This window comes from Drosophila melanogaster, chromosome 3R (assembly GCF_000001215.4).
Source record: "Drosophila melanogaster chromosome 3R".
NCBI classification, from domain to species: domain Eukaryota; kingdom Metazoa; phylum Arthropoda; class Insecta; order Diptera; family Drosophilidae; genus Drosophila; species Drosophila melanogaster.
Genome location: NT_033777.3, coordinates 26546659 through 26566238, shown reverse-complemented (window position 1 = coordinate 26566238; position 19580 = coordinate 26546659). Strand labels below are relative to the sequence as shown.

At 39.9% G+C, this 19580-nt stretch overlaps 1 protein-coding gene across 17 annotated transcripts in view, besides 1 other annotated feature; it reads right to left on the bottom strand.

Moving 5' to 3' along the window:
• Positions 1-19580, bottom strand: part of scrib (scribble) — a 67702-nt gene that overhangs the window by 37813 nt on the left and 10309 nt on the right. For 13 of the 17 annotated variants that reach the window (NM_001170275.2, NM_001170276.3, NM_001260389.1 and 10 more), the window contains exons 4-5: positions 11300-11882; positions 10588-11006 (exon numbers count right to left, since the gene is read on the bottom strand). In NM_001170275.2, coding sequence (NP_001163746.1) covers positions 10588-11006; positions 11300-11882 — 1002 coding nt within the window. Of the gene's footprint in view, positions 1-9950; positions 10026-10587; positions 11007-11299; positions 11883-19580 lie in introns of all 17 variants that reach the window. The other 4 variants (NM_001260392.1, NM_001260391.1, NM_001260390.2 and 1 more) reach the window with 1 other exon arrangement.
• Positions 602-7856: a mobile genetic element.

Sequence of the window (19580 nt, the reverse complement as noted above, 5' to 3'; positions counted from 1 at the left end):
TACGTAGTTCGGATATATATTTATGTACATACATATAATACATTTGAAATATATGTATACAATGATATTTATTATATACAAACAGACTTATATTCAAAACGCTTAATGGTCTACGCTTTTGGTTTTGCACAAATCAATAAATAAACCACACATTAAAACTACGAGCAGGCAAACCACTATTTTTGGACGCCGCAGCGTAAACATTTTGGCCAGATTCGCCAGGTCTGCTGGACCAACCAAGTCCACTGCCTAATCCATCAAGCGCTTATGAGAAGTGTGCGCGCCGTAAATTTTTTACACCACAATCACGGGTAAACAACATAAAAGTTGCAACATGTGGGGGCAGGCAGGCAGGCCGGCAATCAGTGTTCCCCACCACCCGAGAATCTCAGATTCCAAAACCCCCGAACCAAAGCCACTGGCGGCCAATCAATCTATCTACGCAGCAAGTGCAGGGGATAGATGGCTGTTGCGGCAATAAACAAATGCAAATCACCGCTTTTTCGAGGCAGGAAGTGCCACTGGCTGAGCCCAAGTAGCTGCATCCACATCCACGCTTGCTGAATATGTCCGGCGCAGTCGTAACTTACAATCGTTACCGTGTAATAGATGTAATAGATTTGCTTTCCGAGCTCAGAACCTCTGCTCTGTTTGAATCTGTTTATTCGAATGATCAAAGTGTGCTGAAGTTGGGTTCAGCTAACCCGCACATACATTGCTTATATCTATGTATTCTTACTTACATTTATACATATACATATGCATGCAGAAGGCATTGACCACTTGAGCTGCAAAGTGCATGCTCAGCATTCCCACGCTCCGCGATCGGCTTATGTATAAGCGTTAGATCGTATTACTGGGGCGCTGGAGTGCTTACGTAGTTTTTGGTGGTCTTTTTGTATATTTGTATATTTATATTTATTATGACAAAGTGTCACAATGTATTGACGCTATGTTATACCCAATCATCTATTGTATTCTTAGGGTAGATTAGTCCAATATGCTACACCTCCCTTTTTAAAGAAATGACGTAATATATGTAGTCATTGAGTTCTCAATATTAATATTGTGTTTAGAAAGGAAAAAATTTTTTTGAAATTGATTTTTCTTATTAATTATTAGCAATGTTTTGTCTCAAAGCATTTTTGTATAATGACAGAATAATACAAAAAATGTATGTTGAATTACGATGTTTTTGGATTTATGTTTAACTTTCTTAGAAGGAAAAATAGTAATTAAATTTTTTTTGTGTTTTTTTTTTTTTGTTTTGAGGTTGATCAGACCTTTTCTTAAGTGAAATGAAACGTTTCATTGATTATATATTTTTAGTCTATCCTTATGTACTTTTTGCTTCTTTTGTTTTGTATCTCTAATTACTATGTTATCTCTGTCTTCTATGGTTTCTACAGTATAAGGGCCTATATATACTGGATCTAACTTATGACCCGATTCGTTCCTTAGTATAACTTTATCTCCTATTTTTAATTGAAAATCTGAAGTTTTCTTATCATAAAGTTGTTTTCTATAAGACTTAGCTTTTTCTAACAAAAGTCTAGCTCTTTTATATGCTATTTCTAATCTAAATTTTATTTCCTTTGAGTAATCTTCTATATTATACAGTGGTTCTATTCTATCTGTTTTATTAAAATTTGCGAACTGCCTTGGTAATCTTCCAAAGACTAGTTCATATGGACAGTAATTATGCATGACTGATGGTGTTGTGTTGAAACAATATGTAAAGTATTGTATCCAAACGTCCCAATCAGTTTTATCTGCAGAGATGTATGAACGAATGTATTCATTGAATGTTCTATGACTTCGTTCGATTGTCCCTAAAGTCTGGTGGTGATATGCAGTGGATGTAAGATTTTCAATTTTCATATATTTACACATATCTTGAATTACATTGTTTTTATACTCGGTACCCATGTCCGAAATGAACGTCTTCATTGGACCGTACTTTAGTATAAAATTTTCGAATATAGCTTTTGCGACAGTATTTGCGCTCTTATTCGCAACAGGTATGGTTACTAGATACTTCGTCAAATCACATATTAGTGTGACGATGTATTCGTTGCCATATTCTGATTTCGGTAGTGGACCAACTGTGTCCACTATCACTATATCAAAAGCATTTGTTGGGGTTTCTGTGTAAGTCAATGGGGTCTTTGTATGTGTCGTTGTTTTTGACATTTGGCATTTATGACATCTACGTATGTACTCTTTTATATGACGAGTCATATTTTTCCAATAATAGTGTCTTTTTATTTTCGCTAGCGTTCTTGTAATGCCTGTATGACCTCCTTGAATTGGATCGTCATGATATGTAGACAGTATCGATTGTATCTCTTTTTCAGTTTTTATAATGGTCACCGGCTGGAGTAGCGCTACTCTTAATGTTTTCAATTTTATATTGCCCATATTTTTGAAATTATCTATTGAAATGGTTTCAAAGATTTTTTCACTCGGTGCCAATTTGAGTTGGCTGATTTTTAGTATACCGGCTTGCATTTCAAGCCTTTGGAAGAACTGACCTAAATCAAAAATTCCATTGGTATATAAATCGTCAACATCAATTCTTGCAATAACTTTATTTCCTCGTTTTAGTAAACAAATAGATTCAGTTATTCGCAAGGTCACTACTTTTCGTACTTCATCATTTGTTATGACTTCGTGTACGTTGGGCTTAGATACATTTTGGATACTTTGCCTAGGCAATAGTTCCTTGTTTGTTACTGTACAGTTTTCTTGTCTACTTTGTTGCCTGGTAGTGACTTTCAGGACTTTATGTTGCATGTCTTTGAGTTCCTTTATATTTATACGTGAGAGTGCGTCTGCTACAAAATTATCTTTCCCCCTTAGGTATTCTACTGTGAAGTCGTATTCTTCTAGTTCTAGCCGCATGCGAGTTAATTTAGAACTGGGATTAGTCATAGAAAATAGGTACGTTAATGGTCTGTGGTCCGTTTTAATGGTGAAATGCTTGCCATAAATGTATGGTCTAAAATGGGTAATTGCCCAATGGATTGCCGCTAGTTCTTGTTCCGTTGTACTCTTATTGCTTTCTCCTTTTGTAAATGAACGTGATGCATAAGCTATTGGGAGCTGAATCCCGTTTCGGTTCTGAGTTAGAACCGCTCCGCAAGCTTGTTTACTAGCATCCGTTATAATGCAAAATTCTTTGCGAAAATCAGGATATTGTAATAGTGTGGGGTGCATAAGATTTTCTTTTAGGTATTCGAATGCGTTCTGGCATTCGCTTGACCATTCAAAAGGGACATTCTTTTTACATAATCTAGTTATGTGCCGTGAATAGTCGGCGAAGTTCCTTATAAATCGACGATAATAGTTGCAGAATGCTACAAATCGTCTTGCACTGTCCGCATCATGAGGGACAGGATAATTTTTGATGACGTCATATTTCTTGTCATCTGGCAATACTCCTTTGTCTGTGCATTTGTGACCTAGGAATGTCACTTCGTGCATGAAAAATGAACATTTTTCTGGATGCAACTTTAGGTTATATTTCCTACATACATTAAAAACGTCAGTTAAGTTTTTAATCATGTGTTTTTCGGAACATCCTATCACCATTAAGTCATCCATGTAAAGGAATGCCTGAGAGGGTTCTAATCCCGAGAATGATATAGTCATCATCCTCTGAAATGAATTTGGTGCTATTTTAAGACCAAATGGTAATCGCGTGAAGCGATATGAGCCATTGCTCGTTGAAAAAGATGTTATATTCCTAGAGTTTTCCTCAAGTTCTATTTGATGGAAACCTGACATCAAGTCAAGGCATGAAAAGTATTTAGCTCGACCTAGTTGATCTAAAATGTCATCAATTCTAGGGAGTGGAAATTTGTCAGAAAGAAGTTTTTTGTTTATTTGACGATAGTCAATTACTAATCGCCATTTTTTCTCTTGTGAATTTGGTAATGATTTTTTTGGAACTAGCAAGAGTGGGCTGTTATACTCAGATACAGACGGTTCGACGATTTTGTCGCTTATTAATTTCCCTACTTGTTTTTGAATTTCCTCAATATGGCTATGCGGGCTTCTATAGTTTTTTATATAAATGGGTTCATCATCTTTAAGTCTTAATGTTTGTTTATAAAAATTATTTGTTGATATAGGTTCGGTTTCCAGTCCGAACACATCACTATACTGTGTGCATAATTCTGTTAATTGATTTTTAAATTGGTCTGGAAAATTTTTCTTTAGTTTTGAAAGTATTTGTTCGCTTCTATTTCCAGTGTCGGTATTATGAATGTCATAATCTTTTAGATTTTCATATTGTATTTTATTTACTTTGACCACTTGGTCGAAATTAGTTGTATTTAGAAGTCGAACGTATACATGTTTGGATGCTGCTATTGTATTTGCAACATAAATCCCATTGTGTATTTCTTGATTAGGAACAAATATGAAATCATTTACAACATTAATGTCTATTTTCCGAATAACTTGTGATCTGGCTGGCAGAAGAACTGTATTGTTGCCAGCGCTATATGTTATCGGGACATATATTGGATAATTTAAATTTTGGGGTCTAATTATAAACCAGTCTTCACTTGGTTTGAAATCTAGTTGACAATTGAATTTCTTTATAAAATCAATGCCTATTATTCCATCACATGGTATTGCAAAATTTGGGTTTACCAAATGAAATTCATGTGGGATAATATATTTTTTTGATTGGAGTTCTATTAAGGTTGTTCCTTGAGACTTTATCACACCTTGGCCTATGCCTTCGATGTTTATTATTTTTTCATTTTGAATTACGAAGTTATCAGAATTTACTTTCAAAAGTGAGATATCTGCACCAGTATCTATGAGAAATGTTAGTTTATTTTCAGTGGAATGATTATAGAAGGTTACGAATATATTAAGACTATAATTGATGGAATGAACTTTTACATTTATTGGTTGTTTCCTAAAGGGTTCTGTTAGTTTTCCGACGTATTTTGCGCGATTCTCACACTGCTATTATTATTATTACCATGGTTGTAGTTTCCGCGGCCTCTCCCTTGGTTTTGGCCTCGCCTACCTCCACGGTTATTATAGTTATTATTATTGTTGTTATTGCTGCCTCGGTTGTAATTGTTGTGGTAGTTATTTCTTCCACGATTATAACCCCGGGCGCCTCTATTATAATTATTTGCACCTCGTCGATAATAGAGTACAGTGTTACTTTGACCTGTTATCTCTGTGCAACTGTTTACAAATTTGGAGATGGCATCATTCATGTTTGTGAATGTGCCTGCTTGCATGATAAGTTTTACCTTATCAATGGAGCAATTCTGTGTCATTGCTTTTACAGCTGTTGTAGTGCTGTATTTATTTGCTAAGGACTGGCTGAGACCTTCACTGATATAGGCACCTTCAAGGGCCTTTGTCAGTTTCTCCACCTCTTGGGTGTATTGGTTAGCCGTTTTATTTCTCTGTTGTAGATTCAGAAGCTTGGCAGATATCACTTCTACCGATTCTCCTTTTACTGCACTTGACAGTTGGGTAATGATTGCAGCAATCGTCTGCTCATTACTTATAAGGTTTCTTACATGGCCTTTAAGTTTAGTTTTTATTAGGCTTACTGCTGTCGTTTCATGTGTGCTCTTTAAGCTATCTAGTAGACCTAGAGCATCCAAAAAACTTTGTAGATTTTCTGGTTTACCATCAAACTCTGGTATCAGAGATGTGGCTAGCCTGATAAATTCTATCAATGTCTGTGCCATCTCAGAAATTTTTATTGGTTCAGATTTAAATTCAATTCGGTCGCTTCCTTCTAGCGTTTCAATGTCACTATCGGACTCAGCGCCGCTTGATTGAACAGATTCGTCTAGTTCTTTGAACTGGTCTGTGTTGAATTCAACCAATTGACTTAGACTTTCTGGTACATCTATCAGAATATGCCTTCTTTTTCTGATGTTATTTAATCTTGTGTTTAGGGATTTTATAACCCTCAAACATTTGTTATTATGTTCAGATGTGAGCCTATTTGCATATTTATTTACTAATGTAACTATATTATTATATTCTCCTACTAATGTCTCTATATGATTTTTCAAAGTTTCGGATTTTATTACTGCGTCTCTATTGATACATTTATAAGACTTATCGAACCTGAAGCGAAATTCGTCTATTCGTATCGCTATTTCGCTCCATTCCATTCTTGTCGTAAAAAAAAAGTTTTTATTAAGCTTTCTTCTAATCCATATTATTTTTTTTTTTAAATCTGGTCTAAACGATTTGCCCTATTTATATAACGTCTTTTGATGATCTTGTTATGCTTAACATAAATTGTAAGCAGAAATTGTAGAAGTAGTACTATTGTAATGATCAGCAATAAGATCCACAACGCATTTATATCGTCTGTGTGATCTATAATTTTTACGTTATTAACTACGTTGGCAGTATTGTCCTTTGCCTCACTAGAATCGCTAAACCATCCCATTTTATCTATATTCAATGAAACGGATCTTTAAAAAAGGAAAAAAAATAAGATATTCTATTTGGAGCTTAAAGGAAGGAAAAATATTTTCTTCTTGAAAATCGGAAAAATGAAATTAATATTTTCTTTTATATTAGTCAAAATAAGAACTTTTTTCATTGTTGTCATTTTACACAAATAACATTTTGCAGCTGAGTATATATGTATACTCAGTGCCAGAGACGTGGAAATATTAATGGTTAATATATGTGGTTGGCTCACATAGTCGTTTACAATAATAAAAAAAAAATTCTCCAACCACATTGTTAGTGAAAAAGCCTAACAGATTTTAGTATTTTCCAAGCAGCGGTTTCCCGCATCGGCTTGGGGTAGAAATTAAATCTAAAGCAAATTGGGGCATTGGCATTTATTTATGCAGCCCGTTTGCGTTGTTTCGCACCTTGCGAAATCTTGCTTTCGATGTCCTCAAGACGCTCTTTGTAGCGTTGTCGGGATGATTCCTCCTTGGCCAACTGGGTCATTTCCTTGACCAGTCGGCGTTGTTGTAGTAATTTCACTCTACGTCCAGAGCGTTTATGTTTCCTGGGTTGGCGCTTCTCCTGACGTGCCCGGTACTCAGCTATTGTGAGTGGGCGCGGTCCATCGGCGGGGTTTAATTCCAGTGCTTCTCCCAACGTTGGCTGGTCCCTCTGTACCTCGGGTTGCGCCTCGGTCAATTGTGGCTCGTCTGCCATCAATTGCCGCTTGTGTCTGTGTGTTTTTGTGCGTTTGGTGCTTGCTGATCGTTTTGCTGTCTGGTCATCAGCTGCTACACGTGGCATGCCACACAATCTGGTTTGGTGCACAGTTATCTTGTTTTACTCAAACGCATTTTATTAGAAAATGCAGCAGGCAGCGCGAACATCGCTTGCAGCACAGTTAGCACCGTTTAAAGACCCTCGCACATACACGGACACACACAACACAGAGACAGACTCGAGACCGAGTCACGGTCGCCATGTAATAGATGTAATAGATTTGCTTTCCGAGCTCAGAACCTCTGCTCTGTTTGAATCTGTTTATTCGAATGATCAAAGTGTGCTGAAGTTGGGTTCAGCTAACCCGCACATACATTGCTTATATCTATGTATTCTTACTTACATTTATACATATACATATGCATGCAGAAGGCATTGACCACTTGAGCTGCAAAGTGCATGCTCAGCATTCCCACGCTCCGCGATCGGCTTATGTATAAGCGTTAGATCGTATTACTGGGGCGCTGGAGTGCTTACGTAGTTTTTGGTGGTCTTTTTGTATATTTGTATATTTATATTTATTATGACAAAGTGTCACAATGTATTGACGCTATGTTATACCCAATCATCTATTGTATTCTTAGGGTAGATTAGTCCAATATGCTACAACCGATTTTAGCATAGGCAAACAAATTTAGTGGCCCCCACAGTGGGGAGTCTGAGTTAAGTAAGCGCCAAGATGAAGATTTATGCAAATAGAAGACGACTTGTAATTCCAATGACAATAATAAGAGGCCATTTCGTGTCGGGTGCCCCGCATTTAAAATTATTTCCTCTTGTTTTTCTGTGCCCGAGTCCCATGACTTTAATTGGATAATTTGAGAATAGCTTACATGGCTCTAACAATAATGGCGACGTGATCTTGAAACTATTCACACATCCGTCCAAATTGGTTGAGTTATGTGTGTTATTTGTGTGTCCACTTAATCCGTCATTGACCATTGATCGCTTGATCGGTTGCAAAGCTACCAGACAAGTTGTTCTCCAAATATGCTGATGATATACGCTATTTATAGGCAATCGCATAGGCCAAAACTTGTTTCGAAGCCAAATAACAGTTACAATATCTACTTATACATTCATTTCGATTGGGAAGCAACTACGCAACAGAACCGAAACCACAATAGCAACATTGGTAACAACAAATACAGGTTGAATCATGCGGCACTCAATCAGTGAATGTCACAGTGAAGACTGGCGATAAACGAATTTAGATCTAGGCCAGCTAATTTCCATATCCACAGGTACAAATGAACACAAATTATTCGCATTTTAAACCATATAAGCTCAGGGAGTTGCACAAAGTTCACTGACAGTTTTAACCAATTCAAACGGGGTTTTTTTTTGTGTTCAAGAATTCAACCCAGCCAGGTCCTACTGTAGCCCCTGTGACAGGCCATTAATCAACAGTTAGTTTTGGTGGCATACACACACGTAGCACATCGAAACAAGCCAGGCGATTAATAATATTAACCAACGCAGCGTCATACACATAATTACATTGCTCGGCGATCTTGCCCCAGTTTTTTTTTTTTTTTTTTTTTTTGAAAAGCGGCCCGCTGCCACTCCTTGCCAATATGACGTCACAAGCGTTGACATCATTCAAGTGCCACAAATTGCAGGGCTTTATACTCTGGATATTTGCCTGGAAAGATTAGGGTTGGTTCGGAAGATGAAACGGCAATCGATCTCGCTACTCGCATACAAAAACAAACAAATCGTCTATTTAACCGCTTTGATCTGGCATGCTGCCACTGGCGGGCAGCTAAGACTGCTCAATTCGGGGGCAAAATAGATCCCAATCGCTCGCCATTCCCCAGTCCACCAAGTGGTTTTTTTCCAGGCTGTGGGAACCAACGGCAAAAAACGGCACTGATCAGCGATGGGAAACACGCATGGGCCGTCAAATGAATGGAATATAAACACAAAATAATAACATAATCAAATCAAACAAGCCAAATCGAACACACTTTTATCATCCATCGCAATACATTGCGTGTGCGAGAGTATTCTCAGTCACCATATAGAAAACATATATTCATGTTTTCCAGCCAACGCCCGGTCCTGAGACACCCAACTTATAAGAAAAACAAAGAAGAAAAAAAAAAAACAACAACTTGTTGTCATGACGTCATTTTCTTCTGGTGTTGGGGAAAACCGGTTAGTGTTTTTGTTTCAAACACTCAACACAGGCATTGTCAATGCTGACTGGCTTTTGGCCAGACCAAGATGCGTTTCAAAAACCCAAAAGCGTTGTGGAGCTGCGATGGTACTACAGCATTGTGTAGTGGTTAAAATGTCAACCGGAATGGGTGTTAGAAAGATTGTTTAGGTGTGGTATGTGGTATTAGATCATTATCAACATTCTTGGTCTTGTTCGGTTTGTTATTCGGAACTAGTTAACTTTCTAATAAAAAATAAAAAAAACATTCGTAATCAGAAAGCATTAAAGTATGAGTTCTCAATTTCACATTCACAACAAAGCGGGCATGCAAATGCTGAGCGTTCATGCTTCAAGTATGAATGTGGCCAATATAGTAGAGTTTAAACTGCTAACAATTGAATTTAATAATAATTTCTAGCATAACTAGTTAATTAAATCAAAACGAGCAACTCTACTATATAGGCTTGTTAACTGTACAAGGCAGATATAGCGTGTATTTTTATTGATACTAACAAAGAAGGTAATACTGAACGCAAACCTTTTTGCTGATAACTGAAGAATTCCGTCGAATCAAATTTTTCGCTTGATCTATAAAGCGTCATGGGTGGATAGTCTTTTGGATTGAATTGGATTGGATGAACATAAAATAGAGTGGTGAGTGAAGTGCAAATGTTGGAAGGAGCGCGTGACGTGGCAGAATGCAAAGAAAATAATCGAAATCAGTATAGAAAAGAATTATGGAAAAAGTGCTCTTGCCGAAGCACGGTTAGAAGATAAATTTAGTCACAAATATAGGTAAAAACTTGCTGGGAGAATAACATTGAATTGAAATTTTAAAGATTTGCTTTGTATATTTATTTTGGTTCACCCAATAAGATTGAAAAAGGTATACAACGTACAGAGCTTGGATAGTGCTCGTTTGTTGGCGATGTTTGCTCAGTTTGCGCGGTTTATCTTATCGCAAAAATGCGAGCATAGATGGAAGATATTGCACAACGATACGGGGGATGGGGGGTATTGTGGAATCTATGTCAGGTGCTGATAAGGGCACATAACTTGGCCAAATTTGGCCCAACGCGAGCAGACAGCGCCAAATGTGGAGCAACCTTTAACCACTGGGTGGGTTAAACCACAGGGCAATTCATACAGCTCTGTGCTGACTCATCCAAACTCACCTGGGGTAATTGGCTGGTATTCCTGCTGGGGCAGCAGATAGCAAGACAACACCTGTTCGCCCGTTTCCGCATCCGTGTCCGGTTGAAAGGTGAGCAGCGGCTGCGACTGATTCTCCGACAGCCAGACGGCCTTCAGCTGCAAATTGACCAGCGAGTAGGGCAGATACAGCAACTGATTGCCGCTCACATCGAGCACATGCAGCACGGTGCAGTTGCCCAACTCTGGCGGCAGCTTCTTCAGCTTGTTGTCCCGCAGACTCAGCACGCCCAGATTGGCACACTGGCCAATCTCCAGGGGCAGGTACTCCAGGGCATTGCGATCCACGTTCAGATTGTTCAACTTGGTCATTTGGCCAATGGAGGCGGGCAGCTCGGAGAGAAAGTTCTCGGTCAGAATCAGCTCCTGCATGTTTTCGCAGCTATAGCAAAGTATGAATAAATAAGATAGTTTAGTTATATAGAATGTAAGATACATAATTAAGTTAAAATATTTGTTTGCAAAAAAAACCTGTATCGAAGAAACGCTTCTATTTTTAAATATAAACAAGTATTTTGTTTGGGCCTGACAAATATTGTGGTATAACGACGATAAGATAAGCAAACGTTATGAGCTGGAAAACTGAACTGTGTGGACTTTGCATTTCAAAAACTTCCAATTACACGATTTAATTTGGCTTTTACTATATTTAAAATCAAAAACTATTTTACTCACTTTCCTAGCGTATCGTTCAACCGCTGCAATCGATTCTGATCCAACTTCAGGATAGTCAGTCTGCTCAGCTTGGCAATGCCATCGGGCAGTGCCTCGAGTAGATTCTGGGCCAGATCGAGGTCCGTCAGGCTGACCAGACCGCTGATCTCGTTGGGCAGCTCCTCCAGTCGATTTTCGGAGACATCGAGGTAGGTCAGTTTGGTCAGGAGTCCCAGCTCCGGCGGCAATCGCTGCAGCTGATTGTGATCCAACCAAAGCTCGTGCAGACCCGGCAGATAACCCAAATAGGGTGGCAGATCCTCGATCTCGTTGTCGCCCAGATCCAGACGCTTCAGCTTCGTCAGCTGGCTTATTGTCTCGGGCAGATGCTTGAGCAGATTCTCGCGAAGCTCCAGGGATTCCAATTGAGTCAGGCTGCCAAAATCCGCTGGCAATGTGGTGAGCGACATGTCGTTGAGTCCCAGGACGGTCAGGTTCTTTAGCTGGGAGAAGCCCGAAGGCAACTTGGGTATCGGGTTCGAACTAAAATCAGCCACCTGCAGGCTCTGCAGATGCTTGATATCGTCGGGAATGTCGGGTATATCTGGAATAAAAAAAAAGTGAAGAAGGGAAAACATATTGTTTACTGATTGCTGTTATGGCTTTTCAATGAGCCAGAGCCAAAGCCAAGCTGGTTGGTTATCGGGTTACACATTTCTATCTGCTCGGCTGATTGACTTGCTCACGCATGAATTGCTCCAAAGGGCCGCGTTAATATATTAATAAATTTGCTATAAATATTCCATGAGACCCACTGAACGAGAGATTTCCGCATATGGCCTTGTCACTGTCTATCAATTCAGTTTTTCGCTTTTAAAGCGAACGATTTTCATTGCGCAGTCGGGCCGTTTTGTTTTAAAAAACTATTAAGTTTTGCATATTCGGTATATAGAGCGGAGTTTCCACCTCTTTTGGCCAAGGTTTTCGTTATTATTGTTTGTCCCCGCGCTGATAGAGCGAGACGAAGCGTAAAATGACAAACGAAACTTGTTGATCGAATAAATTTTTCGAGCTGCCAAAGCGGAAATGCGCACGCAAAGGACCCGGGAAATGGGAAAACAGAATGTAAACATGTATGTGTGCGCTGTTTACCAGCACGCCCACAAAAGCTTTTCCACGAGAGCCTCGTATAAAAGCCACATAACTGGCAGCAAAAGCAAAACGACAGGTGCCAGTAGGTGTGGGATGGCCTCAAGCCTTTTCAGCACTGTTTAAATTGACCCAGATACATGGGGCAAAACACTTGTACACCCCCGGAAAAGCCAGAAGAAAAGAACGAAACAGCAACGATACGATACGATACGAAACGAAACCAAACCAAACGAAACATCGTCATCGGTCAACGCGGGCTGACTTGCCCCATGTGTCCACATTCAATCCAACTAATACGACACGTGGGACTGACCCGCAACGCGAACTCGCCGCGACAGGCCAGCCAGCGCAACAACATGACGGAAATGAGGGGGGGAAATGTGTGCTGGTGTGCTGGTGTCCTGCAGGCAGGACATGCTCGAGTTGTGTGGCCCGCACACAATGGAAGGAGAAGCGAGGCTGTGGCCTCGTGGCAATCAGCGGATGTGGCCAGGCATAGACCCCCATTTTACTGGGAATGTCACCAGTTGTGGCAGGTTGCCGATAAGCTATTTATTTGCAACTGCATTGCTACTTGCCATATTGCCACACAGCCACACAATTAGATTGCTGCAGCCCGAGCATGAGCTGCTGCTGCGACAGTCTTTAATTAAAAATTATATAAACATATATAAACCGACATTTATCTTTATGTTTTTGCAGTCCGTATGCATTGTGCTGCATTGTGTGCAATGGCAGAAGGCCTTGTTCATGGCCTTGAATGTGCTGGCCAATTATAGATACTACAGTTGAACAACTTGAAACACCAACTGATGTGTAGGAAAGCATTGTGTTTTCGCTTTATCAACTTGTTTCAAAGATTAATTTTCAAATCAAATTTATTATAATTAAACATGAAATGGGTTCTAGAAAGTTATACAGTTGGGCTAATTAGCATTTGCAGTTATTGAAGTTCAACCGTCTTTGAAAGCATTGTCTTTTCGCTTTATCAACTTGTTTCAAAGATTCATTTTCAAATCAAATTTATTGGAGTTAAAAATGAAAAGGGGTTCTACAAAGTTATGCAGTCCCAGTTATTGAAGTTCAACCGTCTTTGCCATTTTGCACCACGATCCTTGGCAATCTGCTCGCGATCTTTCGAAGGCCTAAAAGCTTTTGGCGCAGCAAAAACAGCAGCAGCCCCACACATCACACATCCGTCAATCCATCAAGCAAAACACTCAAAATTGGATCCCGCCACTTGCAGACAAATGGACGCAGCAAGGCGCTTTTCCTACCTCGCCCATCTCCCAGAAAAAATCCACATCCACACGAAGGCAATTGGAAACATATGGCTATGCCACACAAAACAGCACAAGATGCTCAGCTGTGCGCCGCACAGTTGGCGGTCATTAGATCAACGGCGGTGACAAACAATTCGTTGACCTTTCACACACACAGACACACTCACAACAGTTGGAACAAAAAAAACATGGAACATGGAAACAAGAATTGGGACACACTTTTGGGTGCCACATTTGGAAATTCATTTGGAGACGGGAAATTAGAGGAAATGCTGGGTGTGCCGGCACAGTTGGAAAATAGCGTCCGGAATTGTAATCAATTTGTGCAATTATGCAATAAAGGCGCGGCGGCGCCCTTCAAAGAAACGGAAAATGCCCCCAAAATGTATTTAATTTGTTTATCATATTTTATCGTTATGAAGTGAGAGAGCTCCAAAAATTCGGGAATTCGGGATTCGGGAACAATGCGGTAGCGATTTTTGCATTTTAAAGCGCTTATAATTTTCAACAAACCAGACAAGATCAATGAAGAAGAACTGTGCCAGGAACGTATACCTACATACATATATAACAAAAAGAAAAATCACCGAAATAAAGGCATCAAAAATAAAACAAGCCATGCGAAACGTCAGCAAACAACGACGACATCACAAATCGGGTTGGCACAAAAAAAAAAAAAAAAGAACACACATATGAAAATTCTTTTCAATGTCATTGAACGAGCAAAAATTTTAAGAGCACGCTGTGTTTAATGTGAATCTGAAATGTGAAATGATTTGTCAGAGTATATCAAGGCGACCCAGACAGAAAAGTGGGAGGTGTTGCTATCGAGGTCACCGCCATACATCATCTTCCTCAAATGCGAACTGCACTTAATGAAGATGATGTCGAGGATGCATATTTCACAAGCCCTAGAAAGCGACGAGGAGAAAAAGAAAATAAGAAGAAAAATCCCCATCCCAGGGCCTTTCAATTTGCCTTGCATCATTGGGAAAAAGTGGAATCCCGATTCAATAGCTCGGTTACGTTTTAATCCCCAGCACTCGGCATCCGTCGTTATGAGTTGCCATGGCACGTTGCCATTTCGCTTATTGCATGCATCCAAAATGATGAAAAGGTTCCCTTTCTCCAGGACCTGTTAGTTGGGGCACCATGCCAAGTCCTTGTTGTCACCGCCATCGCCATCCCGACTTCCCTGCAATTTTATGGCTGCCATTGTTGAGAGCAAATCCCTAAGCGTCAACAGGGAAAATGGCTTTCCGCCACCACAATTCTCGTTCAACCTGAACGTCGTCTTTGGTGGCAGAGCCAAGGGTAAAGCCATCGCCACTTCTGTGCAGCCATTTCAGCTATTTTATAGTCCCCATTGGCTAGTTAAAGATGTCTGAGTTAAATGATTGCATCTAAGATTATGCAACTTGTATCTTCCCGCAGGTTCAAAATCAGTAAAAAGTTAGTAACATAACCTTTTCGAAAGGAATACTTTCAAGAAAAAGCCACTTCCTGTTATGAGTAACTTGAATTACCAGCAATACATCAATGTTACCATAAATACATGCTTGTTAGAACTAGTTAAGCTAGTACCTATTAAATTTGCTAGCTAAACTTTTAAGTAATCTGCAAGTTTTCATCACTGATGGCACCCCGGGATGATTGCCACATCGCCTGCAGAAGCTGAACTGCACTGAGCTCGGATCAGATGAGATGAAATGAAGCGGGCTAAGAGGAGGTGGCGCTGTTCAGATTGTGATAAGTAAATGACTCTTAATTGTGGCAAAAGATGCGACTATAATGATGATGATGGGAAAGAGGGCAACAACGATTTCTAAGCACAACAGGTGCTTTTAAAGTGCATTAAAAACGGAATTAACGAGCGCATATGAAGTGTATTTGACTAAGGCCTTTAATTCAGATTCAATTAGCAAGCAAACAAAGAGACTCGTCTCAGGTATTTGAACTGTGGGTGGCTGGCTGGGTGAATTTAATGACTGTTTTACGCTCGTTAGGCAGGCAACAAGTTTAGGAAAAGCCCCCGACAAGACGAACACAGATGCGTCCGCCCCTCAAAAAAAAAAAAAAAAAAACATTCACTCCACAGATTGAGCACATCTGCAATTGACATTTTAAGCCTGCGCTGGGTTTCCCAAGCACCAAGTCACTTGGTAATCAATTTTCCGCTGCTCCTAATTTAATCACAATCCTGCCATAACCTTTGGCCACCTGCGACACTCGGTGAATATTATTTCAATTAACTAATTGCCTGCGTAATCCGTGCAATTAGCTCTTGAACTAGTAAAAAAAAAGTCTTTTTTTTTGCTTGGCAAACGTAAGTGCATTTGGCAACATAATTATATGGAGGATTATCTGTTTACTAATTGCCAATTAATGCGTGCATTTAATGCATTTGTTAAACTACTTTAGATAAGCTTTATTGGTTTGGCAAACGTTAATGGATAATTATTAACAAATTAACATGGTAATCTTTATTTGTTTGTATTTTATACATATGTATGCTTTATTTGTATGGTAAACATGAATGCATTTACATTTGAACAGCATGTATGTACATATATATATGTACAGATTTGCTTGCCACATTTATGTTTGTTGTTTTATGCTTTTCACCAACTCATTTCTGTTGGCCGATCGCTGTTGCCAAGGCGAGGGGATTCTTCACTTTTGATTTGTTGTTTGTACAAGCTCGTTGGATGGCTGCCTGCTGGCCGAGTAGTTTTTAATTGCTCATCCCCTCGTGACGTCAATGGGCTCCAGAGACCGACACGATCGAAATAAATCGGATTGGGTCTGGGCATGGGAATGGGCATGGGATGGGATGGAGCAGAGGGCAGCGAGCAAATCGACACTATTGAATAAAATGGGCCGACGTGAGAAGAAATGATTTTTCAATTTGCGCTGATTTTTCCCCTTCTGACATTTTGATTTAGTTTTTGTTTAATGCTATTAATTATACAATTTCTTCTCCTCCTCCGACGGACTGTCCGTCAGTCAGTCAGTCCGAAACTCTTCAATTTGTTTGTTTGTTTAGAGTATATTGAAATGTTCCCATCACTTGGCGGTCGCTCGCGGCCCGCTTTGACTTTGGGCCAACAACAATCGCTGTTTGGCGACCATCCTACAAAGTCATGGACTCTAATGGTCGGCTGCTCGTCCAAGACCACGACAAAGCTTTGATTTTTGCCTTTGTTCGAATGCTGCCCCGATTCGTCTCTCCCCCCTCCAGCCATCGCTTGCCATTTCTGCTAATTCTTTCAGCTTACGCTTACAAAAAAAAAAAAATATGAAAATTGGTAAAATTGAAAAAAAAAAGGTATGAGTAATATTAATTTATGAAGAGCGTGCTAATATGCCAGCAAATTGTAGTAGTAGTTGGAGTATATTTCTTATGTTTGGAATGGGTTTTTCTTCCAGTGCACCACGTTCTTTTGATGCCTTGTCTCCGACTTATTTTTCTCCTACTTGTGCCCAAACTGTGTGTGTGAAAGTGACTGCACTTGGAACCTGGGGACCAAAGCGCCGGCAGTCTCCAAGAACAACAAAATGAGCACGCCACTCGAACAGAGGCGCCGCGATTTGTTTTTTATTTATTTTTTTCTGTTTTGCGCGCACTTTAACTTTGACCCAGTTGACGCCCCAATTGCAACATAGTGTAAGAAACAGCAAGAGCAGGAAAGATGACACACATTTTGTGGGAGAAATGCAAGAAACGGGGGAAACAAGTGTCATACGGGGCCTAAGGGCATGACTTTCAAATAGCATTTAATTGAGTTTATGTTTGAGTTTTGGGGCGCTCGACTTTCGGGCATTCCAACAATGGTTTCCAATCAGCTTTTGGGCAAATAGTGTTGCCCAGCAGGGAAAATCAGCTAAAAAGCTGACAACACAAACTGATTAAAAAGCAGGCAGTAAAAGTCTGTACTTCCACTCTAATAACTAAGTAGAAAACAAATGTTTGGGTGAAATTCCAGCTGAATAAATCGGAAAAATTCACATTTTATATTTTAGCAGGCCCCTGGCAATGCACTGCAATTTGTACGCCTGAACCAAGCGAAGCCAATCGCGGCGACATTCCATTGCAAAAATTAGAGTCCAGCGACAAATTCTCACAATTCTATTGTTTGTTTGTTTCGCTGCTAGCCAAAAAAAAATTTAACGAATTCACACAAATAAACCCGGCTTGGCAACGGCCCCGCATTTGGGGGCTTCGAGAAAACATGAATTTTGGTCTGGTTACTTAATAAACAAAACACGGCATGAAAGCAGCTCTCCATAAACGGAAAAAACTGCAGTGCAAGCGAATAGCGAATATATATGCCAGATATATGGCGTTGAAATAGAAAACGCAATAAGCAAATAAACAAACAATTAGCAGGTTGTTGCAAAAAAAAAAAGGTGAAAAATAGTATATCAGCAGGCGGCGGCGTCGACTGAGCCCTTTTAGCTTTACCTTTCGTAAGCGGGTCAACTTGTCATAATGATTTACGTGCAAAACTAGCGACTACCAACAATGACACCTGTACTTGAGTGCACAGTGGTGGGCGAATTTATAGCACCGCCTCTCCAGCTGATCAATTAAAATGATTCAGTTAATCTTTATTTACAGTGGTTAATCAACTATTTATAAATCTAACCACTAGTAGTTTACTTTACATTTCTTATAAACAAGAAATAAATTGTTAGTTTTATATTTTCAGTCTTTGAAAGATATTTCAAGATACTATGTTTTTGTTTATTCTGCCACTGTGCGGATCGGATGCTATTGTTCTGCGCTCAGCTGTGTCCATAGAAACGCACCCACAAACGCAAACACAAGTACACCCACAGAAATCCACTAGAGCCAGGGGAATTTGTGTTTTTATTAGAATTGTTATTATTGCCGTCGCTTGCATACAAAATGCAGGCACGGGTGGCAAATGCACGATGCCAGTGTCGCGTACAAAATTCTATTGTCAAGTGCAGTTGGTCTCGAGTGTTTTGGGTGTTTGTTGTTGCAGCTGGTTTTGGTTTTGTTTGTTGCTATTGCTGTTGTGTTGTTATTGTTGGTGTTGCCGTGGCACTGTTGCACTTGCAAAATTTGCGGCCAGAACGCCCATTGTTGTGGCAAACTGCAGCTGGCAAAGCAGCCGCATACAAAATCGAGCTGGCTAATTTGAGCCAGCATAGAAAAAGTGCTACATGAAAATGGAAAATGTGCAACTCCCACACAAAGCTGAGAAATACAATTTTCCTGCGGTTGGCAATAAGAAAATTTGCTTGGGAAATTACATAGAAAGGTACGCAAACTTTTACATCACCTGTGCCGCAGCCCATGGCCCATGGGGTTCAATAAAATGTGCACTTAGACGCCGCAGGAATTGAATGTGAAAGGCTTTCCCCGAGGGAGTCGCAACCCTCCCACCCACACATTAGATAAACCACATGCTCGCTTGGCAAATAGAAAGCATGATGCTCACTGAAAGAGATCTTTTAATATTTCGCTGATCAACTTATCGCTCTTTAACGACCATTAATCAACGATTCCTGCCTGGCGGATAATCTAAAGCGATCCTAACGTGGGCGGCCTTTCACCCAGAGCCAGGAAAATCGAGCTCAGATTTCAACAGCAATGCCAAACTGGAACCACTTCGAACCCATTCACTTGGTGGAGATTGGGCCGAGCCGAACCGAGCCGGGCATAAGTTTGTGGTCATTTGTGGGTCATGTGTATAAACGGCAAACTGCACAATCAGCAAAACAACAAGCTAAAAGTAAGTAGTAAACCAAACACAGCCCGACAAAGTCATATTAAAATCAGCGAATAATCAGCTAACAAGTGCAGTCAACCTGGCCAAGTGCACACAAAAATCAAT